General features: G+C 37.8%; 1 protein-coding gene across 1 annotated transcript; it reads left to right on the top strand.

Annotated features, from left to right (window-relative positions):
• Window positions 1-8,760: 8,760 nt before the first annotated feature.
• LOC107806084 (receptor-like protein kinase FERONIA) lies at window positions 8,761-12,155 on the top strand. The gene is made up of 2 exons (XM_016630199.2): window positions 8,761-10,773; window positions 11,189-12,155. The coding sequence occupies exons 1-2, from the start codon at window positions 8,868-8,870 to the stop codon at window positions 11,908-11,910; spliced, it is 2,628 nt and encodes an 875-aa protein (XP_016485685.1). The 5' UTR covers window positions 8,761-8,867; the 3' UTR covers window positions 11,911-12,155.
• Window positions 12,156-13,716: the final 1,561 nt, after the last annotated feature.

Genomic DNA, 13,716 nt, shown 5'->3' with positions numbered 1-13,716 from the left:
GGTACATTATTTCGTACTGACGTCCCTTTTGATGGGGACGCTGCATTTCATGCCTGCATGTACTAATAGACAACTGGATAGACCTTCCTAGTAGACAAAGTCAAACATCAGCTAGGTTGGTAAGCTCCACTTCCTCGGAGTTACCAGGTCGATAACTTGGAGTCCATTTTATATATACAGGTTTGATGAGTAGGTCGAGGCCTTGTACCGACCATGATACAATTCCTAGAGGCTTGTAGACGAGTCATGTACAATTTTTATATTAGCATCGTGGCTTTTCCAGCCCTATGTAGATGTTTAATTTGTTATTGCTAGTTGTAGGCATTATTTTTAGATGATTCAGAATATGGCTTCATCAGCCTAAGTTGAGGGTTGCCTTCCATAGTTCACAGTTACAGAGTGGTTCGCTTAGGCCGAGTATGGCACCGGGTGCCGGTCACGCCTCTTCAGTTTTGGGGCGTGACAAACTTGGTATCAGAGCAGTTCTGTCCTAGGGTGTCTACAAGCCGTGTCTAGTAGAGCCTTGTTTATGGGTGTGTTTTGCACCACATTTATAAGCGGGAGGCTATAGGGCATTTAGGACTTTCACTCTTTCTTCTAACTCTAGATCGTATGGTAGAGCCCAGTCGTAAGAATTCAAACTCCTAATTTTATTTTATTTGTAATACAACGATACCTACATCCAGAAAGACAGTTGGTAAGAGATTGAATATGGCTGCAGAAGAGTTGAGTCAGAGAAACTCAATTTTGCTTCATGCTTATAATGAGGAAATGTAAGGACTTCAGTAGATATGTGTGTACTACGACGTGTGATCCTCTTGATAAGGAGCTCGTAGGCATGAATATCTATCTACCCCTGTGGTAAAAAAGCAACGAGAGAATCAGAAGGTAGATACAAGTTTCAACAAGTAAAAGAAGCTAGGTGAAGAAGGATATGAGGTACCCAGTTAGTGAAGATTATCTGTATTTACAATTCAGGAAGAGAAATATAAGCATTCTGAGTTACTTTCAACAATAACAAAGATATAATCACTTGATAACGCCCATTTCAGTTATGCCCTGTGGGAGCTAACATATATACTTAAAGAGAAGGATGGGATATCAGCATCCAGCTGGGATTAGAGTAACCCAAATTGTTGATGGATTGTTATCATTAGCTCACATTTATGAAGGATATTGCAAACGTGGTAATAGTTCTCCTTGTGAGACACCCAAATAATGCACTCTAAAATAGTATAATCAGATATTAATACTAGAATGTTCAGAAATTTCAGAAGATTGGCATTGTAATCCTAGAAGGGACAAATATTTACCTTTGTATGGCTCCCGTGCCTAGTAAAGAGAGAGTGTTAGGCGACCCGAAGAGCCAGTGAGGTGAATCAAGAAGGCTAAAAGTGAAAGAATGTTTTGAAGAAGTTTTCATATAAGGTGATAGACAGAAATATTAGTAGGAGAATAAGAAGAAAGTAAATGAAGCACTATGAGTAAGATGTGATAAATGGATGATAATGGTAAATCAAAATATGACAGTACTACAGATTCTATAGTCAAGTGAAGGAAAAGACAATAAGTTACAAGCCCTGAGACAATAAAAGAGTATAAGCCATAAAGTCATAACCTTCTTTCGAGAAATAAGTTGGTGGCTCCAACATAATTACCAGAAGGAAATGTTAGACCCCGGAGTAATAGAAATTAGTATGAGCTGGTGAATAAGATAAAATGAATATGAATTAGGGACCGAATGATTTGACAATAGCCAGCATCATGAGAATTTTAGAGATCACGTTCCGGCGATAATAGAATGGACAACAAAAGAATAACCTTTAAAGGTCATTCAGGAAGACGCTTCCTTAAAGCGAGCACTGTGTGCAAAGTTAAGCTTAAGGGACTAAGTGTGCCAGTTACACTAGGTGTCACCTTCGTGAATAAGAAATTCAGTTATCCCTGGTACAGATTGATTACCGCAAGGCAAGCAAGAGTCCGTGAAGATGTGAAAAGACACCAAATATGAAGAAGTGAAACATTTATAGGTAACTATAGAATAGTAAAGAAAGAATGTGGTAGAAAGGCGAAAGGAATGAGATTGCATTTATCCAGATCCTACGGATATGATACGACTCCAGAACATTATGTAAGCATGATGACGGGGAGAGGCAGTAAGGGTTACGCACAAGATGATACTAATAAATAAGTGGGAATGAACACTCGATACATAAAGAGCCAGTACGAGAGGTAAGTTAAGACAAAGGACATAACCCAAAAGGGGTTACGCAGAATATAGATATGAGAATGGACTAACGAGTAGTCTGTAGTGGATTCAGGAAGAGTCTAGTTATGTCTAGACAAGAGGATACAAATAAATCAACAGATCATGCAAGATAAATATAGTGAACCCCAACATAGGGAATCCAGTCTCGCAGATATGAGATCGCAATTGTTGAAAAATTTTCAGATAGAAGTTGGGGTTGTTAAAGGTACCGTATAAGTGTTACGAAAAAGAAACAAAAATGGTGCCACTGAGAAGACAGTAAAAAATTTCAGTTCAGAATCAACCTTACGAGCACAAGGGCATGGAGGTAAGTAATTAAGGATAATTATAGGTGAGTAAGAACATAAAAAATTCTTTCGGTTATACGATGTAATAAGCTCGCAGCTTTACAGGAGTCAAAGAGTCTCTCTTAAGTACTACAAAGAAAGACTAGCTGAGGGAATAAGGAAGAAGGCTTCAACTTAAGCATAGTGACATAAGGAAGAAATGGTCTTGTAACAACAGTCTCACAACAACATTGTATGCACTCCATAAGAAAGTGGCACCATCATGGCTAATGAACGAGAAGTAAAAATCAAAGCTGATATTTGAGATCATATGAGTTATAAAAAATTCCAGTATTTGTGGGCAATGAGATGAGTTATGTATTCATGCAACAAGTGGTAGAACGACCATGAAAAGTAATTGCTTATGTTTAAAGACAACTAAGAAAGCGCGAGAAGAATTACCCGACCCGCGGTGATTCATGCACTAAAGATGTGGAGGCACTATTTGTATGGCATTCATGTTGATATCTATACGGATCATAAGAGCCTTCAATATATCTTCAATCAAAAGGAATTGAATTTATGCCAAAGGATATGGTTAGAGCTACTGAAAGACTATGGCGTTGATATTTTATACCATCCGGGTAAGGCGAATGTAGTAGCCGATGCCCTCAGCCGTAGATCTATGGGTAGCATATCATATTTACAGCTAGAGAAGTGTGGGATAGCCCATGGGATTCATCAGCTAGCTAGTCTTGGAGTTCGATTATTGACTCGGGTGATATCGGAGTTACTATTCAGGACACGACAAGATCCTCTTTAGTAACTGAAGTGAAGGAACACCAGTATGAGGATCATGTGCTAGATCATTACAGAGATACATCCCCTCAAAAGGAGAATACACCATTTGAGATTACATGAGATGGAGACCTCAGATATCGAGGTCGATTATGTGTTACTAGTGTGGCAGGATTGTGCCACCAGGTTATGGGAGAAGCTCACTATTCTCGTTATTCTATTCATGCAAGAGCGAAGAAGATGTATCATGATATCGGGGAAATATATTGGTGGGGCGGAATGAAGAAGGATATAGCAGAGTTTGTTGCCCAGTGCCCTTATTGTCAGCAGGTTAAGATTGAGCATCATAAACTCGGTGGATTATTGCAGGCTATAGAGATTCCGACTTGGAAATGTGAAGTGATTAATATGGATTTCATCATAGGATTACCTCGTACCCAGCGTAAGTTCGATTATATATGGGTTATTGTTGATAGACTTACAAAATCAGCCCATTTTCTTTCTGTCAAGACTACGTATTCAGCAGAGGATTATGCAAGGCTTTACATTAAGGAGTTAATACAACTTCATAGTATCCCTATATCTATTATCTTAGATAGAGGTGCTTAGTTTACAACTAATTTCTGGAGGTCCTTCCAAAAAAAGGATTGGGGACTTAAGTAAGTCTTAGTACAACATTTCATCCTCAGACATATGGTCAGACTGAACGTACTATTCAGACACTGGAGGATATGCTACGGGCTTGTGTGATGGACTTCAGGAGTAGCTGGGATGATCATCTTCCACGTATTGAGTTTGCATATAATAATAATAGTTATCATTCCAGCATTCAGATGGCTCCATACGAAGCTCTTTAAGGACGAAAGTGTAGGTCTCCTATAGGATGGTTCGAGATTGGGGAAACTAAGTTAGTAGGACCAAAGTTGGTATAACAGGTAGTTGAGAAGATTAAGCTTATAAGGGAAAGGCTATTAGCAACACAGAGTCGTCAGAAGTCCTATGCAGATAATCGACGACGAGACTTGGAGTTTTAGGTAGCTGATTGGGTATTCCTAAAGGTATCACCGATGAAAGGCGTTATGAGATTCGGTAAGAAAGGAAAGCTTAGCGCTCGGTATATTGGACCTTATAAGATTATACATAGAGTAGACTTGCCTTCCAAATTGGAGTATGTATATCTAGTCTTTCATGTGTCTATGCTCTGTAGGTGTAATGGAGATCCCTTTAAAGTCATTCCAGTTAACGATGTTCAGGTTACAGAGCAGCTATCATATGAGGAAGATCCCATTGCTATACTAGATATACAAGTTCGGAGATTGAGAACTAAGGACGTAGCTTCAGTTAAAGTACTTTGGACGAACAAGAATGCTGAGGAGATCACTTGGGAAGCTGAAGAAGACATAAAATCTAGGTATCCTCACTTGTTTCCGCTTCTGGAGGAGGATCGGACTGAGAGATCACAACCTTTAGATTGGTAGTAGTACTGTTATAGAGGAGACTCTGCCAAATATTTCTATAGATCTCTGGTAGTTTAACATTAGAGGACGAATGTTTCTAAGGGTGAAATATTGTTACACCCTATGCGTCCCAAGATGACGTATAATGAATATGAGACTTGTTAATCATGATTTAAATGAGTTTAATTTCATGTATGACTATATATTATGTTTGGATAGAAAATATAAAGTTTGGAAAAAATCGGATTTAAGTTGCGGCAAAACCGACTAAGGATTTGCCTTGTAATAGATATTTTTGAAAACTAAATTTTGTGTGCTATATGAGGTCTTTTTGGGACATATTATATACCAAATTGAAGGTCTTGGAATTTAGTTTCAATGCTCTTAACTGTACATTCATACGACCCCCAGATAAAAAGTTATAAGCATTGGAATAAGGACCAATGCTAGGGTGCCAAGTAACACCTTTTGACTTTTAAAATATTTTTGGATATTTATATCCTTATCTCGTATCCTTCTTCAATTTTCCAGAGAACACGACCAAATAAGACCGCTAACCTTACTCGCAAGCTCTCCTCAAGGATTTCCAATGAGATTATCATCCGGTGTACGAAACCAAGTAGCGATAACATTAAAACGATCTCTACGACGTAAGTATCGCTATATCGCCTCTCTTTTTCTTTGTAGTTTAAGTTTTGGAAGGTACTTCATAGTTAAAAAAACGTGTACTTTCTGTATTTAAGTGTTTAAATATCAAGGAAGGTTGATAAATTCGTTTCCTAATAGTTAGAACTCACGGGACGGTGATCGGAAGCCGTGAGTTCGAATTATTTGACTTGTAGTGGACTGTTTTGTGGGTTGTTTTGTGTTGCCTTTTGGCTGTCTATTTTTCTACTATTTAATGGAGTTTTGGAGGAAAAAGTGTGTGGAGAAATACCACATAATGACAGAATGGTGGGCTGGTCGTTTGTCGTTACTTGTTTTTAGGTTGTTTGACAATACTTTGGTTGTCGTTTTGTGTATGAAGTGATTAGGATGTGTGGGCTATTTTGTGGTATATTGTGATGGAGATAAGATTGGAAAATGATGCTTACATGTTGTTATTGTTGTGTTCTTATTATTGTTGGTATATAGTATTGGAGGAGGGCCTAGTTACAGGGGAGATGCTGCCCAAATATATGTAAACGAGCTACTAGTTTAAATAGCGGACTTAGCCTTTACTTAGCATTGATTTTGAATCTCCTTATGTTGTGATAGATTGAGTTGAGTTGTTTGAAGAATTTCTTGGAAGGTATTAAGGACTCAACAGAGTTAAGGTATGTTAAGGCAAAACCTTTCCTTCATTTTGGCATGATCTCGTAACTACATATGTTTGACAACGAGACATAAAGAGAAGTTCGTATTCATGAATTTATTCACATTATCCTAGTCTGAGAATTTACAATGTTCTCCCTTATCGGGACTTAATATTCAGTTTAAGTATTGTTTTCTTCCAGTCAAGAGAGCAGAGGGTCTATATATATTCAATATTACAGTATTTTCAGCACCATCAAGCTATAATCGATGGGCAAGCCCCTACTGGGCAACCTCTGATCAGATGGTAAGTTATATATCGAGCCTACTGTGGCCGAGCGCTTATGAGCGAGCCCAGTTGGTCGAGATACAGAGCCTAGTATGGTCGAGCGCCTATGAACGAGCCTACTACGACAGAGTAGCTACACATACCGAGCCTTATAGGGCCGGGCATCTACTTTACTTACTATATTGAGAGAGATGAGTCAGTATTAGCAGATAAGCATATCTTCAAATTATATTTTACTCCCAGGTACTTTCAGTTATTATATTATCAGTTCAATTTCAGATTTTAGTTATCTTGTTGTCTTACATACTCGGTACATTATTTCGTACTGACGTCCCTTTTGCTGGGGGACGCTGCATTTCATGCCTGCAGGTACTAATAGACAACTGAATAAACCTTCCTAGTAGAGAGAGTCAAATATCACCTTGGTTGGTAAGCTCCACTCCCTCGGAGTTACAGGTCGATACCTTGGAATCCATTTATATATACAGGTTTGATGAGTAGGTCGAGGCCAAGTATGGCACCGAATGCCGGCCACGCCTTTTCGGTTTTGGGGCGTGACAATATATAAGCCCAACAAGTTGCTTCCACAATCTAGTTAGTAGGTCTTCTTAGTAAAAATGGCACTGAGTGTCCACTTATAGGGAAAGTGCACAAACATCCATTCATAGGATAGGATGGCTATTCAGGGATTAGCCAATATTTATTTTGTCATGAAAATTTGAATTAAAAATTTTAATTTCAAGATGTGATGTTTAATAATTAAAGAAAAAGAAATTAAGCAACAAGAATATTCTGTGTAAACTGGCTATTTGCTAATTTTACTACCTTCTTTTTTGTTCTCCATCAAGGCATTGAAGGGAGTTCTTTATTTTAGAAGAGTAAAAGACGAGGGACGTAAGGAACGGGCCGCTGAAGCACCAGAAAAAATTCACCTGGAAACCTAACTCCGGTGCCAAAATACGCCCACTTTTTACTCTATATATGGCGATCAAACCTTTCAGAATTTGAAGTGGCCTGAACCATTAGCGGGTGTTGCCTTTTAATTTAGGCCATACTCAGACATAACAGGAGTATGCCCTCGTTGTAAATATCAAATTGAATGGAAATGCAAGTATAAACTCCTTACTGAACCTGCTAAGTGGTACACTTCCTACTTCTCTCCATTTCATAGATATACATTTTTCTGGTTGAATTGGGTTCCAATATATATATATATATATATATGGTTATAGTAGTTGCTTATGCTCTTTTGAGCTGTGTATTTGAAACATCTTTTCTATCCTCACAAGATAGGGGTAAGACCTGCATACACACTAACCTTCCCAGACTCGAGCAATGATACTTTGCATTCACTGATCGACTTAATTTTTTCTTGATTTATGATAGTCAGAAGTATTCGAACAGAAACATATTTCGCCAATCTTACCACAATCTCTGCACTAGTTAGTTTTTTGGCTCACTCTTACCCCTCACACTAACAGACCTCCAACTTGGACTGAAATAACTTAAAAATAATATACTTGATAATATTAAAGAAATTTTACACCATCAATTCAATTGAACTGATTACAACAAGTAAAGCCGATGTTTAATTGAAAAGAAAGAAAACGATAGATTCCAGACCGAGTGAGATGTTAACAAGTGTGCAATAATAAATATAAGAAAGAAGGTAACTAATATGTACTCGAGAATCTCTTACGCATTGGTTTAGTCTCTTCTTTTGAAGTGCTTAAACTTTCAATCATAACATCAAAATTAACACTTATTTTGCAACAATTAATAAAGGTTATTTGAAGGGGGGAAAAGCAAAAGAAAGAAAACAAATATTCAAAAGACTAAACAAGGCTCTTGCCTTCTGGTTCATTCATTAAGGATGCATCTGCTACATGGAATAATTATTTAGCTAAAAAGACAAACTGACACATGCAGCTTCAAGCTTCAGGAAAAACTCCATATTACTTGCGGGCTGCGGCTCAATCGCTTGAACTATATATAAGGAACCCTTTTTACTTGAATTAATCTGTATGTTCCTTTTAGGAACTTCAAGAACTAGTTGAAAGAAGATCTTATCTATTGAGTGAAGAGAAAAGGAAAGATTAAAGTTCTTTCTAAAAATGAGGTGAATTAGAGAACGTATTAATAGCTTTAAACTTAACATCATAATATAATGAACTAGAAAGGGGTTAAGTAATAGTAGAACCAGTAAATTAAATAAGAATTTAGTAGTGTACAATGATAATATTAAAAAAAAAAAATTACCCTATCAATTCAATTGAACTGATTACAACAAGTTATTAAGATATTTCTTCTTAACAAAACTTGAACAATAAAGTAAATAAAACGACCAATGACTAAGGAGATAGTCTCGGTCAACTGCAGCTTTCAACAATATGGAAAATTTGAAATATATAACTGAAGTGAATTAAGAGTCAACAATCAAGTCTTGGCAATTGTGCAGTATATTTGTTGATTGTCAAAGAAGTCATAAAAATGACATGGTAGCCAAATACAGAAATTTTCCTTACAACACCATGGTAGTCATTGCTTTGATTTCCTTTCTCCTATTACATCTCACGACAGTCACTATGGCTCTCATGCCACGGTACAATGCCACAGTCCATTTCTTGCTCAACTGTGGCGCATCATCAGACGCCACAGACGAAGATGACCGTCTATGGAATACTGATGCCAACTATCCAGATTACTTACCTCCAAATTTTCCAAGCATATCTACAACAGCCAACGCTTCTGGACAAGTCACTACAGTCTATTATATGAGCGCCCGTATTTTCCAATCTCAATTCACCTACAATTTCACTGTTTCCCCTGGCACTAAATTCATCCGTCTCTATTTTTATCCGACCGACTACTCTGGATTCAACAAATCTGAATCTGTTTTCTCAGTCACTGCTAATCATTATGCCCTCTTGAGTAACTTCAGCGCTTTCCTCACTCTCTCTGCTAGTGACGATGATGAGTCTAGTAAAGCAATTCGAAAAGAATATGTCATCAATGTTGATGAAAGTCAAATACTCAATATAACTTTTTCTCCTTCACCAAACTCTTATGCTTTTGTTAATGGGATTGAGATTGTTTCCATGCCAAATGATCTTTATATCCGTGGAGACGAATATGGCATCAAATTGGTACAGGGGCAGAATAATTTTTATTACATTAATAACAGCACTGCTCTTGAAACTTTGTACAGACTGAACGTGGGAGGCAATTCGCTTTCAAGCAAAGAGGATACAGGGATGTATCGTGAATGGGCTGCAGATCAGAATTTTGTTGTTGGACTTGGTTTTAAAACTCCACATTTAGATGTCAACATCACTTACACTTCTGAAACCCCGGCTTATACTACGCCAACCATAGTTTACACATCTTCTAGGACAATGGCAGATTACAGCCAGAGCCTGGATTGGAAATTCTCAGTAGATTCTGGGTTCTACTATCTGTTCAGGCTCCATTTTTGTGAGATTCAGCTGGAAGTTAAGGAAGTGAATTATCGGGTTTTTGATATATCCATTGGAAACCAAACGGCAGAGAAATTGGCTGATGTAATACAATGGAGCGACGGCTGGAGAATCCCGGTTTACAGAGACTACGTGGTGTATGTGAGAGACACAGATGGCCGGCGAAGCAAGGAAGATGTGTTGCTTGAATTGCGCCCTAACATGGAAACAAAAGCTGCCTATGCTAATGCTATCTTAAATGGCTTAGAAATTTTCAAATTGAATGACACAATTGGAAATCTGGCCGTGCCAAATCCTGAATTGCACTTACAAGTTCCGATCAATTCACCACCAATCAACAAAAAGAAAAAATCATCGCATATCATCGTTGCTATCATCGCAGGTGTGATTGGCGGAATTTCTGTTTTCTCAGTTCTGGGTCTATTTATTTTCCGGCGATGGAATGGGGGAAAAGAGTCTGGTACAAGTGTTCCCAATTCATCAAAGTGCACGCAAAAGACCGGCGGCTCTGGCTTATCATCCGATCTGTGCCGACACTTTTTATTAAAAGAGATAAAAAATGCAACAGACAATTTTGATGACAATTTTGTGATAGGTCATGGAGGCTTTGGTAATGTTTATAAAGGATACCTTGATAATGGTACCACCATAGTTGCAGTGAAGAGATTGAATCCTTCATCAAGGCAAGGGGTTCGCGAGTTCGAAGCAGAGATTGAGATGCTATCATCGAAGCTAAGGCATCGACATCTGGTGTCCTTAATTGGTTATTGTGATGATAACAATGAGATGATATTGGTTTATGATTACATGGCTCATGTAACCCTCCGTGATCACTTGTACAATACAGATAATGTTCCTCTTCCATGGAAGAAACGCCTTGACATTTGCATTGGTGCAGCAAAAGGATTGTATTACCTCCATTCGGGTAAGTAATTAAATCCAGACGACATTTGCAAAACAGGTCATGATCCAGCCCGTTTAATATCTGTTGGCTTGGGTCAGAATAGGTCAAATAACAGGTCAATGGCTCAATGTCAGTTCGCACAACATGACTCAATCTCCCTTTTTGTTTTGTTTTCTTAAAATATGAAAGCTAATTTATTTTTCTTAAATTATTAGATTATATTTCCAAATTTACATAATCGTAATTCTAGATCTCCAATTTGGGTATTGTGTGTTTGATTGCATTTTGACCTGTTGTGTTACACTATTTGATATATTTTAATCCAATAGTTTGACGAGTCATTTCGAATTTACCTAATTAATTGGGTCAAATCATAATCCAATACATTTACTCTTGAGTGGATTACTTGAAAAATGAGTTGATTTTGCTGCTACAGGTACCAAACACACGATCATCCACCGAGATGTCAAGTCAACTAACATCCTATTGGACGATAAATGGTTGGCCAAGGTGTCAGATTTTGGATTGTCCAAAGTAGGTCCACTTGGTGGGACAGATATTACTCATGTTAGCACGGCTGTGAAAGGAAGTTTTGGGTACGTAGATCCTGAATACTATAAGCGACAGCAATTGACAGAAAAATCAGATGTGTATTCTTTTGGGGTGGTTCTGTTTGAAGTGTTGTGCGCTAGGCCAGCAATAATTCCTAACTTGCCAAAAGGCCAAGTGAATTTGGCAGAGTGGGCTTGTAGGTGTTGTAGAAAAAGGAATCTTGAACAGATCATTGATCCTAACTTGAAAGGTCAAATTGCCCCTGAATGTTTAAGCAAGTTTGCAGAATTGGCATACCGTTGCTTGAGGGATCAAGGGGTCCAAAGGCCATCAATGGGTGATGTTGTAAGGACTCTAGAATTTATATTACAACTTCAAGAGGCTGCAGATAATAAAGGTCATGAGTTGGAAGGGTACATATACCCGCCCAGCCCGTCTTTTTGCGTGATTACTAATGGTGATGCCAATATGTCGACCGATGAAGATGAGGTTTTGTCAGGTTCCGGTGAAGTTGAAAGAAAGTTGGCAAGCAGTGGTACATCCGTGTCAAAAAGAATGAAGAACGTCGCCATTTTCTCTGAGATCGTGAATCCCTTGGGCCGATGAGATTGTTACGGTCGGTATGCTAAAGTTTCATGTATGAGTTTTTTTTCCAGGTTTTGGTGATCAAGTTGAAGGTCCTATTCGAAAAGTAATGGTTCTATCCGCAAGTTTGATAAGATACATACTGTCAACTTTTTCCTCTCTTCTTCTTTCCCTTTGTTGAATTAATTTCCTTAGAATATCGATGAATTGTAGTGAACATTTGAAAGTATATAGCTATAATAAAGTTTCACTAAATTTTTTTCTTATTTGATTAATCGTTATGGTAGACACATACGAAATGTAGGGATCTACAACTTTTTCATAAAATTATCAAGAGAGAAAGTTAATGTCGTAAAAAGAATTTAAGATTAATGTTTATATTCCATGGAGGTACATGCCTGCCTCTTTTGTTTAATAATTTGCAAACTTTTCTTCTAAAGGGATAGCTTTCAGAGGCGAATTTAAGATTAATGTTTATGAGTTACTGCAATAAAAATAAAAAAATAGTACGAGCTAGCCAATTTTCGGACTGGTAATTAAAAAATAGTCAGTGTTTGCAAAGTCATTGAAAAATAGCTACTATTTTACTGAAACACGAAAAGTTCCAACATAATATACTGGATGATGGAGCTCCTGCACATAAACTTCCAGCATATTATGTTAGAACTCCAACACACGAAAAGTTCCACCATAATATGTTGAACATTGGAGCTCTTGCGTATGAACTTCCAGCATATTATGTTGGAACTCCAGTACATCATAAAATTCCAGCACGTTATGCTGGAATCTCATATGTAAAATTTCGAACTCCAGCATATTATGCTGAATTTTTTTCCCGGATTTTTAAGGATGTTTTCGAACTCCAGATCATTATGCTAAATTTCGATTACTTTTGAAACTGTGGCTATTTTTCAATTACCAATTATAAATCTGGCTCTCGAGATCATCTCAAATATCCCATAAACTCACGGGATACTCACAAATAGATCGAGATGTGGCCGGATAATTATTAATATCCACAACATACTTTCATGGATATCAGATACATCCAAGAAATTCTGCATCATCTTACGTTAGAGAAACACACGAATCACGAAGATAATCAAAAGAGAAGAATCAAGAGAGAAACTGTAATGACCCGACCAGTCGTTTAGAGCTATAGCACATCGTCCGGCGGTTTGAGGACCTGAACAGTTTCACTTCAGGTATTATGACTTGTACCGTGGTCAGAATTGAATTTCGGGAAGTTCGGAGTTGATTTGGAAATAAAATTCTAATTTCGGAAGCTTCAAGTTTGAAGAATTGACTAAGGTTTGACTTTTGAGTAAACGACCTCGGAATCGGGATTTGAAGGTTCCAATAGGTTTGTATGATAATTTTGGACTTGGGCGTATGTTCGGGTTGAGTATCGGATCACCCGAGAATATTTTGGCGCTTATTGTGGAAAGTTGGCATTGTGAAGGTTTTAGAATTTCTTAAGTTTGGTTTGCGGTGGGCTTTGGTGTTATCGATGCCCGTTTGGGATTCCAAGCCTTGGAATAGGGTCGTATTCTGATTTAGGACTTGTACGCAAAGTTTGACGTCATTCCGGAATATTTTGGTATGATTCGGATGCGTTCGTCGAAGTTTAAAAGTTTAAAAAAAGGTTTCGATCGTCGATTCACAATTTTGATATTGTTTGGTGTGATTTGAGACCCCGAGTAGGTTCGTGTTATGTTTTGGGAGTGGTTGGTACGTTTGGATGGGGTCCCGGGGGCCTCGGGTTTGAAACAAATTGAGAACGGATTGAAACTTGAAATTTAGGACCTGCTAATGTTGCTGAAATCT

This window comes from Nicotiana tabacum, chromosome 17 (genome assembly GCF_000715075.1).
Source record: "Nicotiana tabacum cultivar K326 chromosome 17, ASM71507v2, whole genome shotgun sequence".
Taxonomy (NCBI): Eukaryota; Viridiplantae; Streptophyta; class Magnoliopsida; order Solanales; family Solanaceae; genus Nicotiana; species Nicotiana tabacum.
The sequence above is the reverse complement of the archived record's forward strand: the minus strand, read 5'-3'. Positions and strand labels throughout refer to the sequence as shown.

Bases quoted from the DNA above. Each gene is read 5' to 3' on its own strand.
- LOC107806084 (XM_016630199.2), top strand. From the start codon at position 8,868: ATGGTAGCCAAATACAGAAATTTTCCTTACAACACCATGGTAGTCATT. The intron at 10,774-11,188 runs GTAAGTAATTAA...TTGCTGCTACAG, and splicing joins ATTGTATTACCTCCATTCGG to GTACCAAACACACGATCATC.